The sequence below is a fragment of the Halichoerus grypus genome, chromosome X (genome assembly GCF_964656455.1).
Source record: "Halichoerus grypus chromosome X, mHalGry1.hap1.1, whole genome shotgun sequence".
NCBI classification, from domain to species: Eukaryota; Metazoa; Chordata; class Mammalia; order Carnivora; family Phocidae; genus Halichoerus; species Halichoerus grypus.
In genome coordinates, this window is record NC_135727.1 from 86179823 (window position 1) to 86206426 (window position 26604).

General features: G+C 34.6%; 1 protein-coding gene across 4 annotated transcripts in view; it reads left to right on the forward strand.

The window, feature by feature from the left end:
• The window catches only part of WNK3 (WNK lysine deficient protein kinase 3), a 164472-nt gene that overhangs the window by 21698 nt on the left and 116170 nt on the right, over nucleotides 1-26604 (forward strand). For all 4 annotated transcript variants that reach the window (XM_078065306.1, XM_078065307.1, XM_078065305.1 and 1 more), the window contains 3 exons: nucleotides 23660-23832; nucleotides 24598-24818; nucleotides 25495-25652. In XM_078065306.1, coding sequence (XP_077921432.1) covers nucleotides 23660-23832; nucleotides 24598-24818; nucleotides 25495-25652 — 552 coding nt within the window. The remainder of the gene's footprint in view (nucleotides 1-23659; nucleotides 23833-24597; nucleotides 24819-25494; nucleotides 25653-26604) is intronic.

Here is a 26604-nt window from a genome sequence, read left to right on the forward strand (position 1 = left end):
TCCTCCTGTTGTTTTCTCTCCTGTTTTAAAGGGGGAAAAATCTATCAATGCTTTCTTTAAGAAAATGCTCTTAATTTATTAACATTGGGAAATCCCCCAAACTCTTGAGGTCTCATTTTGAAAACTTTTAGTAAGTTTTAGTTAGTTGCCTTATTAGTTAATTGATTGTTGTACTAAGTATTTGGGAATGTGATATGTCAGGGATATATTTAGCGTGATACCTCCCTTTTCTCTTTTTCTTTCAACAAATTTTTGGGTTCATATGGTGTTTTTCAGAACAGAAAATGTTATGCTTGATTCTTTGAGGATTTCTATAATACAAACTTGTCCATGCTTTAAATTTACCTCAAAGAGCATCTCTGGAAGAAATAATCACCAGAACCTACTGAGGTTAGTCAACTGGAATGTGTTTAGAAAGGAGAAATGAAAACAACAGGAGACTAGTTGAATTTCCTCGATATTTGGTTTCATAATATTTGTGTGGTACTTTTAACTAATGAAGGACTAAATGGGGACAGAACATCATAGAAGGGGTTATAATAAGAATAGTTTCAGACAGATATAGTTCAAATATAAAGAAAACCTTTGTGACCTCAGTCAGCCCATGGGAAATATCAGTGTTCACATGAGATGCTTAAAATTAAGATTGAATAGAGCAAGTCACTAAGTACAGGTTTTTGTTGTTATTCAGATTCCAATGGTCTCTGTGCATGTGGATGTGTATGTAGGTGCTGTGATTTCACCCATTCTGAATTTGCTCTAGGTTGCCTTTTAGATAGGTTGAAATTTAGTCCAGGTCCCTGCATTTCTAGGGAGCTTTTTGTTGAACAACATGGTTTTGAAACTTCACTGTCTGTAAGAGTTAGTGTTTGCTTCATATGCGGATTCCAGAGCCTATTGTCAGAGATTCAGATTCAGTAAGTCTGGGGTGGGATATAAGACTGCAATTTTAACAAGCTTTCAAAAGTGCTTTGAATGTAGGAAGTCCCTTGGCTCTCTGGAATGCAAGTTACCTAGCAGTCAAGCCATTCTAGTAGTTCTTGAAAGGTGTATGCATCTGTGGGTTTGCTTGGTTTTCTTTTCACCCCCTTGTTCCCCTTTCAGAATTTTATAAGGTCTGTGTCATAGTAGAAATATTAGGTCATGTGAACAAATAAACTTCAAAATCACCTGAAATTCCACTATTTTGAGGATGCTTTTTAACAGTATATATCTTTCTGGACTCTTTTTTTTTTTTTTCAAATATGTGTATGACTATTTTTTCCCCACAAAGTGGGATCGTTACTATAAGGTTTTGAAAACCTTTTCTTTTTACTTACCATGAACATCTTTTCATTACCAGTAATTGTGAATTAAATTATTATTTTTAATAGACACCTTTATAAGTTATTTAATCAGTCCTCTATTGATGGACATCTAGAATTTTCTCCAGTATTTCACTATTATAAATATGGTTGTGATCAACATTCTTGTATATATAGTGAAAATTATGTACATTTTAATTTCCTCTCTGCATTGTGACATTGGTAACACTCATCTTTTAGTGATACTCTGTCTGTAAATGGGGGAAATCATTTCCATTCACTTGGTAGTAGGATACATAGTAAAGATATGTCAAATATTTTGCAAATTGTATACCCTAGCTATGCTAAAGGATGCTTAGGTAAAACTTAAAATATTCTAGTGGTAGGGACCGCTTTGGGGACTGCCTTCTATCATTCACCTGTGAAAAGACTGAAAGAGCCCATAAAGTCTTACTACTCAAAGTGTGGTCCCTGGACCAGCAGCATAGACATCAGCTTGTTAGAACTACAGGTTCCTACGTCTCATCCCAGACCTACGAAATCAGAATCTGCTTCTTAATGACATCCGCAGGTGATTTGTATGCACAGTAATGTTTGAAAAGCCGTGAAAGAAGGGACCACCCGTCCAAGAGCTAGCTGAATCAGAGGAGGAATTCCCTTAATACACCAACATGAGCTTTATATTATATCGTAGATACTGATTCCTGCTATCTGCTCCAGACTTTCCAAATCAGAATCTCTAAGAGATGGGCCCCAGGAACTTATTTTTTGAAAGTTCCCCAGGTGATTGGACACATAGCCAGATTTGGTAATATCTAATGTGGAGCGAACATTGTAAATATATAAAATACATTTTAACTTACATCAAGAACAGTTGCACTTTTCTATTCTGAAAGGAATGTCAGAATTAGTGGACTTAACTGATACAAATTTTAGACATAATTTTCTGCATATTTGGAATTAGGAAAAACTAACTGATGAGTATTATGCAGTTTGTAATGTATAATTTCTCATATTTTTTCACAAAGTCTTCTTCGTTATATAAACAATTTTGTAGAAAAACATCCCAGTCAATAATTTAAATGTTGAAAGTATTCCAAATTCTTCTCCAATCTTTGTTTATGTTTGTGTGTGTCTGTGTGTATAATATATAAAATTACTATGTCCATACTTTTGTTATCAATTAGATATGTATTTTCTATTTATTAACATCATTAAAATATTTAAACTATGTTTTATTGCATTCATAACGCCTCTTGCTTAAATCTGCTTCCCTGAAATTAGGCAGTTCTTTTTTTAATTTTATTTTTGCATGTTTGATTTAACAGCTTAACAAAGGCTTTTATACCTTTTTCTCTTGATGGCATTTTCCCCCACTGTGGATATTTGAGCCTTGTGTAACAGTTGTTAAAAGCTCCATATCCATTTGTTTGGAATACATTGACCTTATGGCAGTGCAAAGAACCAGGAGAGATAGATTTTACTGCAGATATTTGACTTTGAGGATGTTAAACAAACAAACCTTTTGATGATGTAGGTCAGATTTAGGATTTGGCCATAAACATCTGCATTTCAACAGTTTGTCATATTTTATGGTTTCCATAACTTGATTTATGCATTAGTGGAAGGGCTGACCGATTGTTCTTTGTTGCTAAACTACTTGGTAAATTGGTAATTTACTGTGAGTGAGGGTTTTCAGTCATAAGTGCTGTTTGGAAGACTGTTTGTTTTAGTTCATGATGTTGAAAGACCTTGGTCAGATGTTACTGAAAGGCTTGTTTAGTAACTCTTAGAAGGAGTCAATCACAAAAAATTTGCAATATTTTCCTCTTCCTCTAACAACTTGAGAATCAACAGCACTCTCCTTTTACACATGGAAACATAACCAGTTTTTGCTTTACTATAATTTGGAAAAAATACTTCCACTAGTGCATTTGTCATTTGTTTTCTTGATGGAATTGAGTGTTCATATAATTTTCCAAATGAAGAAACATCATAGATATCTGAAAATTTTTTTGTTATTTAACTGTTTCTAAAATGTGTTTCTAAACATTTCTAAACTGTTTCTAAAAAGTGTTCTTATAATAAGCTTCACTTGTGGGGTCAGATACGTGATTGTGTGCTCTCAGCGTAATTAAATGGGCCTCCTTTTTAATTTTAATTAAAATATTTTTAAAATTTTAATTCCAATGTAGTTAACATACAGTGTAATATTAGTTTCAATATAGTGTGCAGTACAGTGATTCAACAATTCCATACATCACCCGGTGCTCATCAGGACAAGTACACTCCTTAATCCCCATCGCCTATTTAACCCAGTCCCTTACCCACCTCCCCTCTAGTAGCCATCAGTTTGTTCTCTATAGTTAGTATCTGTTTCTTGGTTTTCCCCTCTCTCTTTTTTCCCTTTGCTTGTTTGTTTTGTTTCTTAAATTCCACACATGAGTGAGATCATATGGTATTTATTTTTCTCTGACTGACTTATTTCACTTAGCATTATACTCTCTAGTTCTTAATGGGCCTCCATCTAACAACTAGACATCTAACGAGTCTAGCTATAGTTTCTGAACTGAACCAAAAATGGCACTGAAAAGAAAGATTTTTTAAAAAAAACACAGTTGACTGTAACAGGTTGACATGTTGAGTGAGCATTCTAATGCACTTTCATTATAGTAGTGAATATATTCAGAGCAATGCAATGGAAGTAGCAGTCTAAAAATCTATACTTCCACGCCCAAAGCACCTATCACAATTGTGGAGAAACTTCTTTCCATTTTATTTTTATTCATCATCTAAAAGCACTTTGGGGAAGTATATTTTTCAATACCAGCCCTACATTTAATTGTAAAATTAGAATTAGATAATAATATGAAAACAGCTGAATTTTCAAAAGAAAAATTTTAAAAATATATGCTAGAATTTCTGTTTCTGAATAAATATTGTGGTTCAAAGTAGTCACTCTGGGATACTTTTGCTCTCAAAATATTTTTGTTATGGCCTTCTTGGAAATGTTTCCAGATTCTGTTTGAGCCACACAAGAAAATGCTTCATTACATATAGGCACACCCAAAATATTGTTACTCAGTTTAATTCCCCTGTCTCTTCATCTGACCTAGCCCTCAAAGTGGAATACTCTCATGGACAAAGATTACATTAAGGGGAGGAGGGATAAAGCTTGCTTAAATATATATGTTCTAGTCTCTTTGTTTAAAAACTAGTCACATAACTTTATCAAGTATAAACCAAAGGCAGATGTTTTCATAAAATGACAAAGGGTGAGAGTGGCAGGAGACAGACTTGATCTGGGAAATAGCGTTTATTTTCTCAATTCAGAGTTAGTTTTGAACTATCTGTTTGATAGCTAAAAGAACAAATTGATACATCTAGTAGGCTGAATAATTGCACTCCAAAGATGCCCATGTCCTAATCCCTGGAATTTATGGATATGTTACCTTACATTGTAAAAAGGACTTTGTAGATGCGATTAAAGATTTTTGTGGTGGGTAGATTATCCTGGATTATCTGGGCGGGCCAAAGGTAATCACAAAGGTCCTTAGAGAGAGGAAGGATGGTCATGGTCTGAAGAAGATCTGATGATGGAAGCAGAGGTTGGAGTGATGTGATTGATGGAAGTGGGCAGTGAGCCAAGGAATGTGGGAAAACTTTAAAAGCTAGAAGGAAACAGATTCTTCCCTAGAGCATGCAGAAGGAATGCAGCCTTGCCAATACCTTCATTTTAGTCTAGTGAGACTCGTTTTGGACTTCTGATCTCAAGTAGAAGATAATAAATTTGTGTTGTTTTAAACCACTAAATTTGTGGCAGTTTGTTACAACAGAAATAGGAAATGAATACAATACACACAGCTGCAATTCATTCATTTGTCCATTCATTCAACAAATAAATATTCAATTCTATATGTGTTAGAACTGTGCTAAGTGCTAGGGACATAATGGGGAGGAAAAGCAGACACAGTCCCTATTTTCATAAAACTTACAGTAGAGGGAATTTATAGTCAGTAAGAAGGCTTGGAGATTGGAATTAGTGAAAAGATCAAAGGGCTGTTAAGTATAGGTTTGTTTGAAGGAAATGGTAGGGTTGGGAGTATCGGGCAATGGGGATACCACTCCTTTACTACTTAGTTTTCTTTTTTTAACTTTTTATTTTGAGATAATTTGCTACTAACCGAAGAGTTGCAAAGATAGTATAGAAAGTTCCGGTATGCCCTTCACTCAGTTGATATCTTAACCAGAGAACATTTATCAAAACTTAAGAAATTGAAATTAGTATAATAACTATTGACTAAACTCCAGAACTTATTTGGGTTTCACCAGTTTTTCTACTGATGTCCTTTTTCAATGTTATGATCCAATTTAGGATCCCACATTGCATTTAGTTGTTACATGCTCTTAGTCTCTTCCAAACTGTGGCAAGTCTTCAGTCTTTCCTTCTTTTTCTTTTTCATGATCTTGAACTTTTAAAGATACTGCTCAGTTATTTTATAGAATGTCCCTTAATTTGAGTTTGTCATGTTTTCTCATGATTAGATTTAGGCTATGGATTTTGGGAAGAATACCACAGAAGTGATACACCCTTCTCAGTGCATCATAGCTGGGGGTACATGATGTTGGTTTAGATTACTGGTGATGATAACCTTGATCACTTGTTTAGGGTGGTGGCTAATAGATTTTTTCTACTGTAAAATTAATATTTTTCCCTTTGTAGATTAATAAATATCTTAGGAGTAGATACTTTGAGACTATGCAAGTATCTGTTTCTCCTCAAACTTTGCCCAGTTGTTTTGGCAAACATTGGTGTATCTTGCCTGTAATAAGTATTACTCTTGGTGTTCTAATGGTGATTTTCTATTTCCCACATTTCTTCTACAGTTATTTATTCTTTTTAAAATATTTTATTTATTTAATTGACAGAGAGAGAGAGAGAGAAACACAGCAAGAGAGGGAACAAGCAGAGGGAGTGGGAGAGGGAGAAGCAGGCTTCCTGCTGAGCAGGGAGCCCGATGTGGGGCTTAATCCCAGGACCCTGGGATCATGACCCAAGCTGAAGGCAGTCGCTTAACCAACTGAGCCACCCAGGCACCCCTCTTCTACAGTTATTAATTGGAATTGCCTCTTAGTTTTATGTGGTCTCTTCCAAAGTATGACTGTTACGTTTCTGAAAGCCCAACAATTGGGGAATTTGTGGTTGAAGAACTTTAATATATTTTAAATTATTAATGATATCATATACTTTCCATTTATCAAAATTAATGTTAATCATACACTTGTATGAGTACCTGGATAGGTACTTAATTTGAATATTTTATTTAATCTTCGCAGTAGTTGTATGAAGTAGAGATTTTTAGTTTTCACATGGTGGAACTGAGGTTTAGATACATTGAGTAACTTGCCCAAAGTGATAGAGCAGGGATTTGTATCCATCAACTATATATATGAAACATTTGCATAGATGATTTAAGAATTTTCCCCTCATTAGTTATTTGAGCAGATCATTTTGTTCTTAATCAATTTAGAACAAACAGTTTCATAAATGGATCCTGTTTAAAATAAAGTTCTTAACATTAAACTCCTAAGGCTCAAGGGATACTTAATAGTGTCATTTAAGGACACTCCCTGGCCTGGGGCCTCTGAGGAATAATTTAATGGCTGGGTTGCCTTGGTTCAATATCTGGCCTTCATCTTCTGTCAGTGTCCAGAGGTGGTTGGAAATGTTGGGGAGACTGACTCGTGTTCATTCAAAAGCCTAAATCTAGGACACAAATTCATTAATTTAGAATGAGGAATACATTTGGTAGGTCAAATGTTCTAGTTGGTCTGTAGGCTAGATACATGGGACACTAAATTATAAACAGAAACTGGCTTGGTAAGAATAGAGTCAGAACAAAGGAACTGGAGTTCCTGTGTGTGTTCTTCTGCCAAGACAATAGACCAAGCAAATGAACTGTATGCTCAGGTCCTGCCTAGATGAGGACATCCTCTTTGTTCAACAGTACTGGAAGACAAGTGAACCTGGTTCTGTATTTGGTTCATTACCTTTTCCATGTGCTATCTTGACTACCATTGATGAGCACTTTTTAAAAAGGTATTGATACTATTGCTGTCTAAAAGCTTTAAAATGCCAATAGTGACCAGGCTATAACTATTACATGCTGATTTCTTGATTAGTACTTTGGTATTACCACTTACAAATTATCATTACCCTAAATGTGTGTTTATTTCATATAGCTTTAGTTCTGGGATGCTATACCGTCTCTCCAAGGAAAGTGGTTTGTGAATGAGGTATCTGCAGTCACTGCTGTGAAGACTGTTTCTGAGAACAGAGCGATGAACTAGAAAGTACTCAGGATTCAGAATATGGCAGACCTGGGTTCCAGTGTTGCCTATGCCAGTTGGGTATCTTGAGCAAGCTAAGCAGCTTAACATTTTGGAGCCTTAGTTTTTTACTTTTTCAAAAAGAACTATTTCTGATATGCAGAATAGAATAAAGAACAACATGATGGAAATTGTGTACCTCCTGTTCAGCTTGAGAAATAAAAATGTTGAGGATCAGAGATAATGATTATAAAACGTGGCACATGGTTGAGTGTTCAATAAATGATAGTGATAAAATACTGAGCGGCTTCATATTTATCCAAAATACTCGTTGATGGACTGCTTTGTAAGTTAAGCACCATTTTGAAACCTTCATTGTGGTTTTCCTTACTTGAACAAGTTATAATACAGCTTTTATAACATTGTTGATGATTTCTTCCATTCATGTTTGCAGAAACAGAGCCACATAGCCACTGACCTGGTTATGTCGTTCATTGTTGGTGTTTGCATTAAGAGACATAGCTGATAAGGCTATAGTTTACATTTTGGAAATGAAATGCTTCTTTTTTTGTTTTGTTTTTGTTTTTGTTTAAATTCCAGTTAGTTAACATACAGTGTGATATTAGTTTCAGGTGTGCAATGTAGTGATTCAACACTTCATATAACACCTGGTGCTCATCACAACAAGAGCACTCCTTAATACCCATCACCTATTTAACCCATCCCCCCACCCACCTGCTCTCTGATAACCATCAGTTTGTTCTCTAGTTTGGAGTCTGTTTCTTGGTTTACCTCTTTTTTTTCCCCCCCTTTGATCATTTGTTTTGTTTCTTAAATTCCACATATGAGTGAAATCATACGGTATTTGTCTTTCTCTGACTGACTTATTTCTCTTAGCATAATACTTTCTACCTGCATTCATGTCATTGCAAATGGCAAGATTTCATTCTTTTTTATGGCTGAGTTATATTCCATTGTATATATATTCCATTGGCAGGTTTACTTTCCACTCACTGAATTAGAAGTGGACCTTGAAAGATCTTGGCCATCCCTTTTTGGTGGAGTTTACCTCCAGCAGTACATCTGGGGCAGCAGTTGTAATTTTGTAAAGTTGTTTACTCTTAATGCTGACTATTGATTCCTAGGATCAAAGGATAAGATGGAGTAGTTTAGTTTGGCACATGAAAGACTTGTATTCTACTAATTTAATCAGAGGGCATCAAAATTTATTCATCATTCTTCAGAACAGATCTGCTGATCTATCACAAGTGGATGACTTCCAGCTAATTATAGGGACAGTTAGGACTTAATTAGCCATCTTAGATTAGACAGAAAAGCATAAACACTTACTTCCAGGTCTCTTCTAAGTATAGTATTCTTTGCTCTTGTTCTTTAAGTTCCTTAACTCATTTAGCATTTAAAAAAAGGTTCAGATACAACTGACATATAACATTGTGTAAGTTTAAGGTGTACAGTATATTGGATTGATACACTTACATATTGCAATATGATTGCTACAGTAGCATTAGCAATTTATCATGTCACATGTTTATCATTTTTTTGTGTTGAAAACAGTTAAGATTTAGTTGCTTAGCAACTTTGAAATTTATAACAGTATTGACTAATCACTATGTTGTCTATTAAATCTTCAGAACTTACTTATTTACTAGTTGTACATTTATATCCTTAAACAACATCTCTCAAATTCCCTCCCCCACTCCCTGGTAACCACTGTTCTACTCTCTATTTTTACAAATTCATTTTTTAGATTCCACATTTATTTATTTATTTTTAAAGATTTTATTTATTTGACAGAGAGAGAGAGTACAAGCAGGGGGAGCGGCAGGGAGAGGGAGAAGCAGACTCCCGCTGAGCAGAGCGTGGGGCTCAATCCCAGGTCTCTGGGATCATGACCTGAGCCGAAGTCAGATGCTTAACCAACTGAGCCACCCAGGCACCCCTAGATTCCACATTTAAATGATATCACACAGTGTTTGTATCTCAGAGAGATATCTGCATACCCATGTTCATTGCAGCATTATTCACAATAGCCAAGATATGGAAACAACCTAGGTGTCTGTCAGCAGATGAATGGATAAAGATGTGAAGCATATATATACACAATGGAATATTATTTAGATGTACACAATGGAATATTATTTTGCCATGAGAAAGAAGGAAACCCTGCCATTTATGACAACATGGATAGACCTTGAAGGCATTATGCTAAGTGAGATAAGTCAGAGAAAGACAAATAATGTATGAGTTCCTTAACTCTTTTTTTAAAATTTTATTTATTTATTTGAGAGAGAGAGAGTGAGAGAGCGTGCACGCACAAGCGGGGAGGGGCAGGGGAGAGGGAAAGGGACAAGCAAACTACTTGCTGAGCAAGGACCCTGACGCAGGGCTTGATCCCAGGACCCCGAGATCACGACCTAAGCCAAAGTCAGATGCTCAACCAACTGAGCCACCCAGGCACCCCTTTACTCTTTCTTGAAATAATTTTTCTTGTGGCAAAATGTACATAACATTAAAATTTACCATTTTAGGGGCGCTTGGGTGGCTCAGTCGGTTAAGTGTCCAACTCTTGATTTTTCAGCTCAGGCCATGATCTTAGGGTCCTGAGCTTGAGCCCCATGTCGGGGCTGCTTGTCTCTCTCCCTGTCCTCCTCGCCTTACTTGCTCTTTCTCTCTCAAATAAATAATAAATGAAATATTTTAAAAATTTACCATTTTAACCATTTTAAGTGAATAATTCAGTGGCATTATGTATATTCACGTTGTTGTACAGCCATTACCACCTCCCATCTCCAGAACTTTTAATTATCCCAAACTGAAACTCTATACCCATTAATCAATAATTTCCCCTTCCCCACTCTCCCAGCCCTTGGTAACCACTATTCTACTTTTGGCCTCTGTGAATTAGCCTAGCCTATTCTAGGTACCTCGTAAAAGTGGAATCACACAATATTTCTCCTTTTGTGTTTGGGTTATTTCACCTAGCATAATGTTTTCAAGTTTCATCCATGTTGTAGCATGTATTAGAATTTCATTCCTTTTTAAGGCTGAATAGTATTTCATTGTATGTATATACCACATTTGTTTTATCCATTTATCCATTGATGTACATTTGTGTTGTTTCTTCTGGCTGTTGTGAATAATGCTGTTATGAACATTGGTGTACAAATATCTGTTTAAGTCCCTGCTTTTAATTCTTTTTGGTATATATCTAGAAGTGGAATTGATGGATCATATAGTAATTCTGTTTGTTTGTTTGTTTATTTATTTATTTATTTATTTTTAGTAATTCTATGTTTAATCTTTCAGGAACTGCCATACTGTTTTCCACAGTGGCTGCACCATTTTACATTCCTACCAGCAATGCACAAAGGTTCCAATTTCTTTACATCCTTGCCAATTCTTGTTATTTTCTGTTTTTGTTTTTTGTTGTTTGTGTTTTTAAATAGCCATCCTAATGGATGTGAAGTGCTATCTCATTCTGGTTTTGATTTGCATTTTCCTAGTGACTAGTGATGTTGAGCCTTTTTTCATGTGCTTATTGTCAATTTATATTTCATTCTTTGGAGAAATAAATATTCAAGTCCTTTACCAATTTTTAAACTGGGTTGTTTGTCTTTTTGTTGTTGAGTTGTAGGAGTTCTTTATATGATCTGAGTATTAATCCCTTATCAGATATATGAATTGCAAATATTTTCTCCCATGCTGTGGATTATCTTTTCATTTTCTTAATAGTGCTTTTGATGTACAAAAGTTTTAAATTTTGAGTAAGTGCAGTTTATTTTTCTTTTGTTAACTCTATGCTTCGAGATTCCACATGAATTTTAGGATGGGTTTTTTTTTTAATTTCTGCAGAAAATGTCATTGGGATTTTTTAAAAGATTTTATTTATTTGAGAGAGAGAGCAAGCAGAGGGAGGGGCAGAGGGAGAAGCAGACTCCTCGCTGAGCAGGGAGTCCTTCACAGGGCTCGATCCCAGGACCCCGAGATCACGACCTGAGCTGAAGGCAGCTGTTTAACTGACTGAGCCATCCAGGCACCCCTCACTGGGAATTTGATAGGGATTGCAGTGAATTTGCAGGTCTCCTTTGGCATTAACACTTAACAATATTAAGTCTTCCAGCCATTAAATTCCATTTATTTATGTCTTCTTTAATTTTAGCAATGTTTTGTAGTTTTCAGTGTTAAAGTCTTTTACCTCCGTAATTAAATTTCTTCCTACATATTTTATTCTTTTTGATGCTATTGTAAATGGATTGTTTTCTTAATTTCCTTTTTGGGTTATTAATTTTAGTGCATAGAAACACAACTGATTTTTTTTTTTTTTAAGATTTTATTTATTTATTTGACAGAGAGAGAGAGCGAGAGCAGGAACACAAGCAGGGGGAGTGGGAGAGGGAGAAGCAGGCTTCCTGCCGAGCAGGGAGCCCGATGCGGGGCTCGATCCCAGGACCCTGGGATCATGACCTGAGCCGAAGGCAGACGCTTAACGACTGAGCCACCCAGGCGCCCCGAAACACAACTGATTTTTGAATGTGATTTCGTATCCTGCAACTTTGCTGAATTAGTTTATTGGTGTTTTATTTTGAGTGTCAGGAAAAGGAAGCTAACCACTTGTGCAAATGAAAAAATGTAATATATTTCTAAGTTAATAGAAATAAAGGAAACAAAAAGTAAAATATATAAACAACCTACAATAAGATAGAAGGAGTAAATTTAAGTATATCATGTGCTAAATCAAATATGTTCCTATTACATTTGCTTGTTAAAAAACTGAGACTGTCAGATTAGGTTAAAAGACAAAACCCACGTGTTGTTTACTAAAAACATACTTAAGACAGTGGTAAAGAAAGGTAAAGTAAAGGTATGAACAAGAAAGAGAAAGCAGGAGTGGCAATATTAATATCTGTCACAGAAGGAAGGAAGTAAAGTTAAAGCATTGAACAGAATTTTATGAAATTATTTATTTCACAGTTTAAGAAGATATATAAAAGAGCCATAGGCACAAAAAATATTTTGGTTAGTAATTTAAAAAGAACCTGTAATAGATTCAAGGAAAATGGATAAATATATGGCTATAGTAGGAGATTCCAGGCCCTATTATTTCAAAATAGGACAGATCTAGTAGACAAAAAGTGAAAAAACACAGAAGAACTAGATAATATAATTCACAAACTTCATTTGATGGATATATAGTACTTTACATCCTTCAAAGGAAGAATATACATTTTTATTAAAAAGTTGGTCAGGGGCATCTGGGTGGCTCAGTCGGCTCAGGTCATGATCCCGGAATCCTAGGATCGAGCCCCACATCTGGCTCCCTGCTCGGCGGGGGCCTGCTTTGCCCTCTGACGCTTCCCTGTCTCGTGCTTTCTCTCTCGTGCTCTCTCAAATAAATAGAATCTAGGGGCACCTGGGTGGCTCAGAGGGTTAAGCGTCTGCTTTCGGCTCAGGTCATGATCCCAGCGTCCTGGGATCAAGCCCCACATCGGGCTCCTGGCTCAGCAGGGAGCCTGCTCCTCCCTCTCCCTCTGTCTCTCCCCCTGCTCATGCTCACTCACTCTCTATCTCTGTGTCTCAAATAAATAAATAAATAAATAAAATCTAAAAAAAAAAAGTTGGTCAAATTATGTGGCCTAAAAAAACATTAAGTTAAAGAGAAGAGATTTTATATTCTGTATTAGTAAAAGTAGAAATAATGAACAAATAACCAAAAGATTCTTAACTGGAAATCAGAAATCATACTTCTAGACAAATTTTGGATTGAGGAGAGACTCAAAACTGTAATTATAAACTACCCAGAAAGCAATGAAAAAGAGGACATTATGACAAAATTTGTGGGTCATTGCAAAAGCGATAACCCAGAAGAAAATTGACCACCTAAAATGTCTTCATTATTAATGAATACTAACTAGAAGAGATATGGTACTCTTGAGACATTAGGGAGATAACAAAATAAAGCAAAATAAAGGAAGAGGGAATTAAAGATAACTGAAATTAATAAAAAATTATAAACCTAAAAATAGGATAAATAAATTCTACCCATTTTTGCTTTCTGAAAAGTAATTAATGAACCTGATGAAGAAAAATAAAGAGGGCAAAAATACATGAGCGAAGAAATGACAAATGAAATATAGCCATGCCCTGGAAAAGAGTCAAAGAAGTAGAAGAGAACATAATGTGCAACTTTGTCAACAAAATTTTCTCAACATTTTAGTATGAAACATTTCAAATATAGAGCAAAGTTGAAAGACTTGCCTAGAACATCTATTATATCCACCATCTAGATTCTACCTATAACATTGTTACATTTTAAATCTTAACTAATGGATTGCTCCTAAACAAAATATAACCCAAAATGTACCCAAGAAAAAGTAGAAAAGTTGAATAGGCCAGTTATTATAGAAAGGTGATTTAAATTCTTTTTTGTTGTTGTTAATACTTGGATAAGGAGGCATCCAATGCAATGCAGCATTGTTTATAATAGAGAAAACTTGAATCAACTCAAATGTCCATCAATGGGTAAATGGATAACTTGTGGTAGAACTATATAATGAGATACTATGCAAGAGTTAAAATAAATAAACTGGAACTGTTATACATATCAAAGTAGATAAATACAAAAAATGTAATATCAAACAAAATAATTTGCAAAAGGAACATAACACATGATAACCACCTCTATGAAGCTTTAACACTTGTAAAACTATATTGCTTATGGATACAAACATATAATAAAAATATTTTTAAAACATGCATGGATTAAAAACCTAATTCAGATAGTGGTTACTTCTGTGATGGGAAGGAAGGGGATAGAATCAAGAAGGGATATCTAGGGGACTTCAACTATGTCTCTAATGTTTTGTTTAAAATGGAAGTAAATTTGGCAAAATGTTAAAATTCAACAGAGCTGGTTATTATACATTATTCTTTATGCTTTAATTTTTTTATAATTTAAAAACATAAAAAAACATTAGAAGCAAGTAAGTCCAGAGCCCGATTTCTAGGTAACCTTTAAAAGACAAGTGATTCCAATGTTAAAACTATTTAACCCCACTTAATTTCATGAAGCCAATGTAATCTCAATACGAATCCTTATATTGTACAAAGAAAGAAAACTATAACCTAATCTCCATATTAATATAGATGTTAAAATCCTTAGCAGAATATTAGCAAATAGGATTCACCAGTGGATCAAAAGAATAATGTGCTGGAACTAGGTAGGCCTTAAAGATTTTAAGAATAGTTCTATATCAGGAACCTATCAAGAAATCGTATGATCACATCAGTAGGTGCTGGGAAAACATTTGATAAAATTCAGCAGCCATTCCTAATTAAAAAATAAAAGTAACGTAGGAATGTAAGGGAATTACTTCAACATGTTAAACTACTTGCAAAAACAATAACAAAGCAATAGATGTTGTAAGCTGTGAGAATAAAACTTTTTATTAAAATACAATAAAAGGCAGTGATAACTGTTACACCATTATTTTTTTCAATATTGTTGTGGATGTCTTAGCAAAATCAATAAGAAAATAAACAGGTCCATCCATGTTGTCTCAAATGGCACTATCTCACCCTTTTTGTGGCTGCATAATATTCCATTGTAAATATATATACCACATCTTCCTTATCCATTCCTCTATTGACAGACACTTAGGTTGCTTCCATATCTTGGCTGTTGTAAATAATGTTGAAGTAAACATAGGGTTGCATATATAGTTTTGAATTAGTGTTTTAATTTTGGGGGGTAAATACCCAATGGTGGAATTAATTGGATCATATGGTATTTCTATTTTTAATATCTTGAGGAACCCCCATACTGTTTTCCAGAGTGGCTGCATCAATTTACATTCCTTCCAACAGTGCATGAGGGTTCCTTTTTTGCCACATTCTCACCAGCACTTGTTATTTCTTGTTGTTTTTTCTATAGCTGTTCTGACAGGTTTACGGTGATATCTCAGTGTGATTTTGATTTGCATTTCCCTGATAATGAGTGATATTGAGCATATTTTTATGTGTCTGTTGGCCATCTGTATGTCTTCTTTGGAAAAGTGTTCAGATTCTCTAGCCATTTTTTTTAAAAGATTTATTTATTTTAGAAAGAGCGAGCAAGGGGGGCAGAGGAAGAGGGAGAATCCCAAGCCGACTCCCTGCTGAGTGCGGAGCTGGACATGGGGCTTGATCTCATGACCCTGAGATCATAACCGTATCTGAAATCAAAAGTTGGACGCTTAACTGACTGAGCCACCCAGGCACCCCTAGCCATTTTTTAAATCTGATTTTTTTTGGTGTTCAGTTATATGAATTCTTTATATATTTCAGATATTAGCTACTTATTAGATATATCATTGAAAATATCTTCTCCCATTTAGTAGGTTGACTTTTTTATTGATGGTTTTCTTTGCTGTGCAGAAGCTTTTTATTTTGATGTTGCCCCAATAGTTTGTTTTTGTTTCTCTTGCATTAGGAGACATCTAGAAAAATGTTGCTATGGCCAATGTCAGAGGAATTACTGCCAGTGCTCTCTTCTAGGACTTTTATGGTTTCAGGTTTCACATTTAGGTCCTTACTCCATTTTGAGTTTGTTTTTGTGTATGGTGTAAGAAAGGGGTCCAGTTTCATTCTTTTGCATGTAGCTGTCCAGTTTTTCCAATACCATTTATTGAAGAGACTGTCTTTTTCCCATTGTATATTCTTGCCTCCTTTGTCATAGATTATTTGACCATAGAAGTGTAGATTTATTTCTGGGCTCCCTATCTTGTTCTGTTGATCTGTGTCTGTTTTTGTGCCAGTGCCGTACTGTTTTGATTACAACAGTTTTGTGGTATATCTTGAAATCTGGAATTGTGATACCCCCAGCTTTATTTTTCTTTCTCAAGATTTCTTTGGCTATTTAGGGTCTTTTATAGTTCCATAAAAATTTTAGGATTTTTTTGCTCTCGTTCTGTGAAAAATGTTGGTGGTATTTTGGTAGAGATTGCATTGAATCTGTAGATCGCTTGGGTGGTATGAGCATTTTAACAATAGTAATTCTTCCAATCTGTGAGCATGGGGTATTTTTCCATTTGTTTGTGTCATCTTCAATTTCTTTTGCCAATGTTTTATAGTTTTCAGTGTACAAGATCTTTCACTTCCTTGATTAAGTTTATTCCTGGGTCTTTTATTCTTTTTGGTGCAATTACAAATAGAATTGTTTTCTTAATTTCTCTTTCTACTACTTTATTATTAGTGTATAAAAATGCTACCATGAAATTGTTATTTTTTTATTTTTTAAATTTTTTTAAAGATTTTATTCATTTGAGAGAGAGAGAATAAGAGACAGCATGAGAGGGAGGAGGGTCAGAGGGAGAAGCAGACTCCCCGCTGAGCAGGGAGCCCGATGCGGGACTCGATCCTGGAACTCCAGGATCATGACCTGAGCCGAAGGCAGTCGCTTAACCAACTGAGCCACCCAGGCGCCCAAAATTGTTATTTTAAAAATACCATTTACAGTAGCACCAAAAAAATAATTAAGTATATATAAAGTATGTGCAGTATCTGTGTGCTGAAAAAAAAATTGATAAAAGAAGTCAAAGAAGATCCAAATAAATGGATTGGTTGATTGGAAGACTTAATATTAAGATGTCAGTTTTCTCCATATGACCTAGAAATTCAAGACAAATTACATCAAAATCCCAATGGGAATTTTTGTAGTTGTTGACAAACTGATTTGAAAATTAATATGGAAGAATGAAGGGGGGGGGAAATCAGAGGGGGAGACGAACCATGGGAGACTATGGACTCTGAGAAACAAACTGAGGGTTCTAGAGGGGAGGGGGCCTGGGGGTTGGGTTAACCTGGTGATGGGTATTAAAGAGGGCATGTACTGCATGGAACACTGGGTGTTATACGCAAACAATGAATCATGGAACACTACATCAAAAACTAATGATGTAATGTATGGTGATTAACATAACATAATAAAAAATAAATAAAATTAATATGGAAAGGCAAAGAACTGGAATAGCTAAAACAAATTTGATAAAGAAGTGTAAAGAATTCACGTTACCTGATTTTCAGACTTACTCCAAGGGTATAGTAATTAAGACATGTTTGGTATTGGCAAAAAGACACACAGGTAAGTGGGACAGAACAGAGTTTAGAAATAGACCCAAACAGATATGGTCAAGTGATTTTTATTTTATTTTTTAAAGATTTTATTTATTTATTTGAGAGAGAGAGAGAAAGAGTGCGCACAAGCAGGGGGAGAGGGAGAGAGAGGGAGAAACAGACCCCCCACTGAGCAGGGAGCCAGATGCGGAATTCAATCCCAGGACCCCCGGGATCATGACCTAAGCCACCCAGGCACACCCGGTCAAATGATTTTTAAAAAAGATACATTGGCAATTCAGCATAGAATGGATGGTCTTTTCAACAAAAGGTGCTTGAGTAATTATACATGCATACTAAAAAAAAATGAGCCTTCACCTAATTTTCACGTGTTATACAAAATTTAACTTAAAATAGATCATAGACCTAAAAGTGTAAAACATAAAACTAAAACTTCTATAAGAAAACCTGAGAAAATCTTTTTGACTTTTGGTTAAGCAAAGAGTTCTTGGATATAACAGTGAAAGCATGATCTATAAAAGAAAATCAATAAATTGGAGTTGAACAAACTTAAAATATTTTGCGCTATTAAAGACACTGTTAAGGGAATGAGAAGATAATCCAGAGCGGCAGAGAATATTTTTAAATCACATATGTGACAAAGGACTTGTATCCAGAATCTATAAAGAGCTCTCAAAACTCAACAATAAGCTAAAACAACCTAATTAAAAAATGGATTAAGGATTGGAACAGACATTTCACCAAAGAAGATAGATGAATGGCAAGTAAGCCCACAGAAAGATGCTCACCCTCATTAATCATTAGGGAAATGAAAATTAAAACCATAATCTGATACCCCAATACACCTACTAGAATGGCTAAAAACCAACCAAATTAAAGAAAATCCTGGCAGGACCAACTGCTAGTAAGGATAATGCGGAGAAACTCTAATACATTGTTGGTGAGAATACAAAATGGTAGAACCATTTTGGCACTTTGTCAGTTTCTTACATAGTTAAACATACCATATGACCCTTCAGTCCCACTTGAGACATTTATCCAAGAAAACCTATGTTCACACAGTTGTACATGAATGTTTATAGTGGTTTTATTTGTAATTGTAATTGCCCCAAACTGGAAAATACCCAAATGTTTTTCATCTGGGAATGGATAAACATATGGTGATATATTCATAGGTGGAATACTATTCAACAATTTAAAGCAACAGAATATTGATACAACAATATGGATCAATCTAAAAGATATTATGCTAAGTACAAGATGCCAGACTCAAAAGGCTATGTATAATTTCTTCCCATTTATAGGACTTTCCAGAAAAGGCAAAATTATAAGAATAATAAATAGATGAGTGGTTTCCAGAGTTTAAGGGTAAGAAGAGGGTTTGACTAGAAATGGATGGTGCAAGGGAATTTGTGTGTATGGGGGGAGGGCGGGTGGAATTGATGGAATCATTCTGTATTTAAATTGTGGCAGTGGTTATACAACTTTATGCATTTGTCAAAACTCATGGAACTGTACACCAGAAAGAATCAGTTTTACTAAGTGAAAATTTTTTAATAAATTAAAATTAAATATGTGGTTCAGGAAAAAATAAGCTAGAGTATCAGCTCTTTCTCCTCACTCTCCCATTCCCCCAGAGAACCTTACTGGAACTCTGGACAAATGGAAAGATATATACTATGTTCTTAGATGGCTTTTTAGATGCCAGTTTTCTCCAAATTAATGTCTCTATATTTAATATAATTCCAGTTAGATTCCAAGTGAGTCTTTTATTTTAACTGGAAAAATGATCTTAATGTTTTTATATGGAACATAAAAAGATGAGAAAGCCAAGAAAATAATGAATAGGGAAGTGATTTGCCTTATCAGTCATTACACATACTGAAAGCCACTATCATAGGCATGGACAGATTAGTGAAAGGAAGCAGAACCCAGTATTACTAGAAACAGTATACAACAAACATGTTCCTCAAGTCAGTGAGAAAAGAGTAGTTTAAGCGGTGCTAGTACAACCGATTAACCATCTAGATGAAAAGACTGCATGTACAGGAAACTCCAGATGGATTAGAAAGTTAAATATAAAAAAGTCTTAGGAGACTAAACTTTAGATATTCACATAAAAGATACTGAGTAAAGTAAAAGATATTGCTGAGTGACTATGAGGTGTACCATATGGTCATCATCTGAAGAAAAGACCTGCATGCCAGTCTTCTCCCTTCCAGATATAATTGTAGCTACTCATTTGTGTATCTATCTCGTCCTTTATCTATGCATTTAAATATGTACTAGAAAATGTAGCATTGTTCAGGATGGTTCTTTTTTTATGTACAAATTATCATATTGTAATTTTTTCAGAGTGCCTTTTTTTTTTTGCTCAGCAGTATGTCTTAGAGATCTATCCACATTAGATCTATACACATAGATCTACCTCATTCTTTTAATTGTTATTTGGCTGTTTGGCTATAACCCATGTTTAGCCCATTTGATACTGGGCGGGTTACCTAATTATCTTAACCTCGGCTTCTTTATTTGCAAAATGGAGATGACAGTAGTAATGCCTATCTTAAAGGATTGTTGTGGGACTAAATGTATTAATATATTAAAAAAATTAGAGCAGTACCTGGCATATAATAAACTTTATTATTGACATTTTGGTTGTTTCTAATTTTCACAGTTACAAACCATGCTGCACTGAATGTCTCTTTACATATTTCTTTATACACATCAAGGAATAATGTGTATAAAGTAACCAAAAATGAAATTGCCACAGCTCTGATGTGCTGCTTTATTAGGGTTATCATGAAGTCTTTAAAAAAAAAAAAACCCTCTTTTTAAAAAGTTTTCCCTTTTGTTCTTCTTTTAAAAAATATGTATTTATTTAAGTAATCTCTACACCCAACATGGGGTTCAAACTCATGACCCCAAGATCAAGAGTCACATGCTCTTCTGACTGAGCCAGCCAGGAGCCCCTTCAAGTTTTTCTTTGTATTCCAGTTAGTTAGCGTACAGTATAATATTAGTTTCAGGGACACCTGGGTGGCTCAGTCAGTTGGGCGTCTGCCTTCGGCTCAGGTCATGATCCCAGCGTCCTGGGATCAAGTTCCGCGTTGGGATCCCTGCTCAGTGGGAAGCCTGCTTCTCCCTCTCCCACTCCCCCTGCTTGTGTTCCCTCTCTCTCTGTCTCTCTTTCTGGCAAATAAATAAATAAAATCTTCAAAAAAATTTTTTTTAAAATATTAGTTTCAGGTGTACAGTATAGTGATTCAACACTTTCATATAACACCAGGTGCTCATCACAACCAGTGCACTCCTTAACCCCCATCACCTATTTAACCCATTCCCCTCACCCACCTCCCCTCTGGTAAACCATCAGTTTGTTCTCTATAGTTAAGAGTCTGTTTCTTGGTTTGCCTCTCTCTCTCTCTTTTTTCCCTTTGCTCATTTGTTTGCTTTCTTAAATTCCACATATGAGTGAAATCATATGGTATTTGTCTTTCTTTGACTGACTTATTTCTCTTAGCATAATACTCTCTAGCTCCATCCATATTGTTGCAAATGGCAAGATTTCATTCTTTTTAAGGCTGAATAATATTCTGTTGTGTATGTGTATATACACAATGTGTATGTATGTATATATATATATATATATACACACACACACTACATCTTCTTTATCCATTCATCAATTGATGGACACTTGGCTGTTTCCATAATTTGGCTACTGTAGATAATGTGCTATAAACATCAGGGTGCATGTATCCCTTTGAATTAGTATTTTTGGATGCTTTGGGTAAATACCTAGTAGTGTAATTGCTGGATCATAGGGTAGTCCTAGTTTTAACTTTCTGAGGAATCTCCATACTGTTTTCCAGAGTTGCTGCACCAGTTTGCATTTGCACCAACAGTGCAAGAGGGTTCCCCTTTCTCCACATCCTCACCAACATCTGTTGTTTCCTGTGTTGTTGATTTTAGCCATTCTGACAGATGTGATATCTCATTGTAATTTGGACTTGTATTTCCCTGATGATCTGTGATGTTGAACATCTTTTCGTGTCTCTTGGCCATCTCTATGTCTTCTTTGGAAAAATGTCTAGTCATGTTTTCTGCCCAGTTTTTAACTGGATTATTTGTTTTTTGGGTGTTGAGTTTGATAAGTTCTTTATACAGTTTAGATACTAACCCTTTATCAGATGTGTCATTTGCAAATATCTTCTCCCATTCTGTAGTTTGCCTTTTAGTTTTGTTGATTGTTTCCTTTGCTGTGGAGATTTTTATTTTGATGAAGTCCAATAGTTTATTTTTGTTAAAAAAAAAAAAAACCAAAACCCTTTAATGGAAGTCTTTTGTGTCTATCAAGTTACCATTTCTTCTACTCTCTTGAGTTTCATAAAAGTATATTCTATCAATGCATATATTTTTTTATCTTTAAAAAATCTTTTGTTTGAACCCTTCTCATATTTCCAATACTACTATGGATTTGTTTTTATATTTATTTTGTCATTTTGGTGGGATTTAGGAAGAAAAGGGAATTAATTTAATATGTTGTCAGTCATCTTGAAATGAAAATCATACCTAAATTTTTAACTAGAATACTTGATTATTTCTCTGTCAGAATCAAGACTTAAAATAGTTCTGTCATTCCTTCCTTTCCTGCTCCTGCTTGCAGAAGACAAAAATTGCTTTTATTCTTCTTTTTCTTAGTTTTTTAAAAAAATTAATTTAATTTTTTGTAGTTTCAAATTTTTATTTAAGTTCTAGTTATGTAACATACAGTGTAATATTAGTTTCAGGTATAGAATTTAGTGATTCATCATTTACATATAACACCCAGTGATCATCTGGAGTTTTAATTTTAGACTTTCCTTTTCCATTATATATCTTCTATTTTAATTATTGTTTAGAAAATTCATTCAATTTTAATAACCACATTAACCATGATTACTTAGTCTTGACTCTAAGTAAGCATTATTGGAAATTTCATGCTGTTTATTGTATGCCACACTCTCCTTTTCTAATGATGTTATTTGGCCACATTTGTATTGAATTTCTTTGAGTAATATTTTCAGAAAGGGTGTGTGGTATGGTATACTTTGGGTCCTTGTTTTCATGAAAATGTGTTTATTTTTCCCTTATAAATTTGATTGGTAGCTTGTCTGGATTCAGAGTTTTAGGGTTACAGTCCTCCCTCAGAATTCTGTAAACATTGCTCCTTTGACTTCTAGCATTTAATGTAGCAGATTAGCGGTCCAATTCCTGTTTAAAGGTGTTTTACTGGATGGTAATTTTGTATTTCTGTCTGGAAATATGTTGGCAATTCAGATATTTAACCAGAATAAATGTCTGCATGTCTAACATTTTGATTATTCCTGCCCTGATGTTATAGATCCTCTAGATGTGGAAATTCAGGGATTTAGGGAAACTTCCTATTTGTTTGATTATTACTTTTTTCATTTTGATACATTGTTTTTCTTTTCCAGCAAAGGAAATTTTATTTATTTTTCCAGTTTTATTGAGGTATAATTGACATATAACAATGTATAAGTTTAAGGTACACAACATAATGATTCGATATATGTATATATTATGAAATGATTACCACAGAATGTTTAGTTATCATATGAGGTATTGATTTTAAGGTATTGATTTATTTTGCAGGTGGGTTTATAATATAGTTATGAACTATGACAGCTGCTGCATTGTTGAATGGGAGGAGTCAAAAGTATCCACCTAATAAAATATATCAGTGATTATATAGGTCCTGAGAAAAAAATTGACAGGTGAAAATAAATACATACATAAATGAAAACAACAGAATAAAGCACACATTTGAGTGATGTTACAAATGTGCATGAGAATTTCTAGACTCTAATTTGGAATTTCTTATTCCATTTCAGGATCGGAAATTAACCAAAGCTGAGCAGCAAAGGTTCAAGGAAGAAGCAGAAATGTTAAAGGGTCTCCAACATCCCAATATAGTTCGATTTTATGATTCCTGGGAGTCTATATTAAAAGGAAAGAAATGTATTGTATTGGTGACTGAACTTATGACATCAGGAACTTTAAAGACGTAAGTTGACTCTGATAGTGCCAATGAAGTTTTTTTGGAAATAATTTTCAAGAGTAATAAAAGTTGTTTATAAAATAACACTATTTGATTAAAGAATTGGTAGCATCTGAATCTAGTGACTGCTTCAGGGCAGGTTAAAAAGTTTAGGATGTTAATGAAGTTTGTTAGAAAATACAGTATTGAGAAATGAATATTTGTGGGATAGCATAAAATTTTAGAATTAGGAGTAATGTCATTTTGTAAAAATAATGGAAGATCAAGGGTGTGGCCACATTCATATATCTACTGAGCAGTACTATATAATTATAGTTTATTGTTTTATTTCTGACTACAGTTTTTCATTTGATGGTGTAATCACTATAAGTATTAAATGTGGAATATACTTTTTCTGTTTCCTAGCATCTTTGCACTAAAATTTTACATAGTTAAACCCTCTGATGACCTTATATAAGCAGTTATTAGAAAGTGTAGAAGGACTTTCTTTTTAAAATTGTGCTACCTTTCCACAAAAGGTTACTCTGATTAGAATGATTCTTGTTTTGAATTAAAAATGCTGAAAAATGCTAAACTTGGCAGGATGTCTTCTCTAAGAATGAAGCCTTAGATTTAAAAATTGCTTTTCTATAACAGAGAATAGAAAACAACTCAGTGATGGCAAGCATAGTACTTACAATACCAGCCAGCTTACATGATTTACCCTTAATAGTGCTCATATAATAAGCTAGGTATGTTTGTTTACATGTGGTCTTTTGTTTCTTTGTGTAGGTACTTAAAACGATTTAAAGTCATGAAACCAAAGGTCTTAAGGAGCTGGTGCAGGCAAATTTTAAAGGGGTTGCAGTTCTTGCACACTAGGACTCCTCCCATTATTCACCGGGATCTGAAGTGTGACAATATTTTCATCACGGGACCCACTGGATCTGTGAAGATTGGTGATCTAGGCCTAGCCACCTTAATGCGAACATCATTTGCTAAGAGTGTCATTGGTGATTAAATAGTTTATAGTTTATTGGTTGGATAAAGAGAGATTTTGTTAACTGTGTATGTCTAGAATAGGGATCAGCAAACTATGGCCCATGAGCCAAATCTGGCCCCATTGCCTATTTTTGTAAATAAAGTTTTATTGGAACACAGCTATACCCACTCATTTATGTATTGTCTGTGGCTGCTTTTGCACTACAGTAGCGGAGTTGAGTAGTTGTGTCTGAAATACTGTCTGCTTCTTTACAGAGAAGTTTGCTGACTCCTGGACTAGAATGTGAATTTGCTTTGAAATATCTATTACATATTGACTTATTTCAGAGACATCCTAGTGTATTTCTTTTGTGGGATATATTAAAGATCATTAAAAAGTTCTGAAGACTTAAAGAGGATTTACTAATTTAGTTTAGAAAAATTTATAAAGAAGATAGAAATAAAAACAGATTTTAGTAATCGTTACCTAATCTTGAGCATTACAAATTGTACTTTATCAGTATAGAAAGTTAAGGAAATTCCTTAAGTACTTTATATAGGTGTAGCAAGTATTCTGCAAATTTTATATTTATAAAATGGTTTAGGGAGCAGAAATTAACTCAGGTAATCCTTATGGCAAAGGGAATGTGATATTGGTGGATACATTTTTCTTTTTAATAAAGATGTGGATGTGGTGTTATTTTGTAGGGACTCCTGAGTTTATGGCCCCAGAGATGTATGAAGAGCACTACGATGAATCTGTAGATGTCTATGCTTTTGGAATGTGTATGCTGGAAATGGCTACTTCAGAGTACCCTTACTCTGAGTGCCAGAATGCAGCTCAAATATACCGTAAAGTAACTAGCGTAGGTATAACTTTATTCTTTTTACTTCCTAGATTGTCACATTTCATGTTGAAGTTGGTAAAGTCAGCTTAAAACTAATTTTGGTTTAGTGCTATATAACAGTGCTAAATTTAACATAATTGTAATGAAACAAGCTTTAGATTTATGCTATATACCTATACTTTATTGGGGTCACATAAAATGTTCTGTATTATTATCTTTGGGTAAATGTACAGACATATCATCTATATCCACTTGTTTGTAAATAATTTTTAGATTTATTAGGTAGATACTATTTTTTCAAAGCTGAATAATGAAGATTGACTAAATGGTTTGGAAGGTTTCTGGTTCTAAAAGAGCATTCAAAATATTGTTCCTCAGCTACAGTATTTGATTCCCTGTTATGGGTATTTTTTTACATTACAAATTGCAAGGAATGTAAAGATGAATAAGAAGTGTTTGCTACCCACAAAGAGCTTGCATTTTTAGTATGGATAAATTCACAAATAGCTATAAACATAAGAGGATAGGAATAGAGTAAGGGATGTAAGGGAGATAAAAACAAAGTCTTAGGATAGTTCAAAATAGGTCTGTTTCATATCCAGTTGGGTGGCTCTAGAATAGGCCAAGAAAGAGATTGTCAAAGTGTTCAAAGTAACTGATATTAATAGGTACCCTTTTTAAATGCATGCTGTATACTGCATGCTTTCATATTTAAATCCCTACAAGATGGCACTATCTTCAGTTTATTAATGATGAGACTGAGAACCAGAGGTTGTGACTTGCCCAAGTTCACACAGCTACATGTGGATCCACAATGGTGGATTTTGACCCTAAATCTGACTCTGGAGATATTTGTGTAGGGAGACTAGAAATAAGGCTAATATCCAGAATGTGGGCCATTCTGTAGGACAAATGACCTAGTTTCTCCAACAAATCAATTTCATGAAAGCAAAAGGGGAGGGACTGTTAA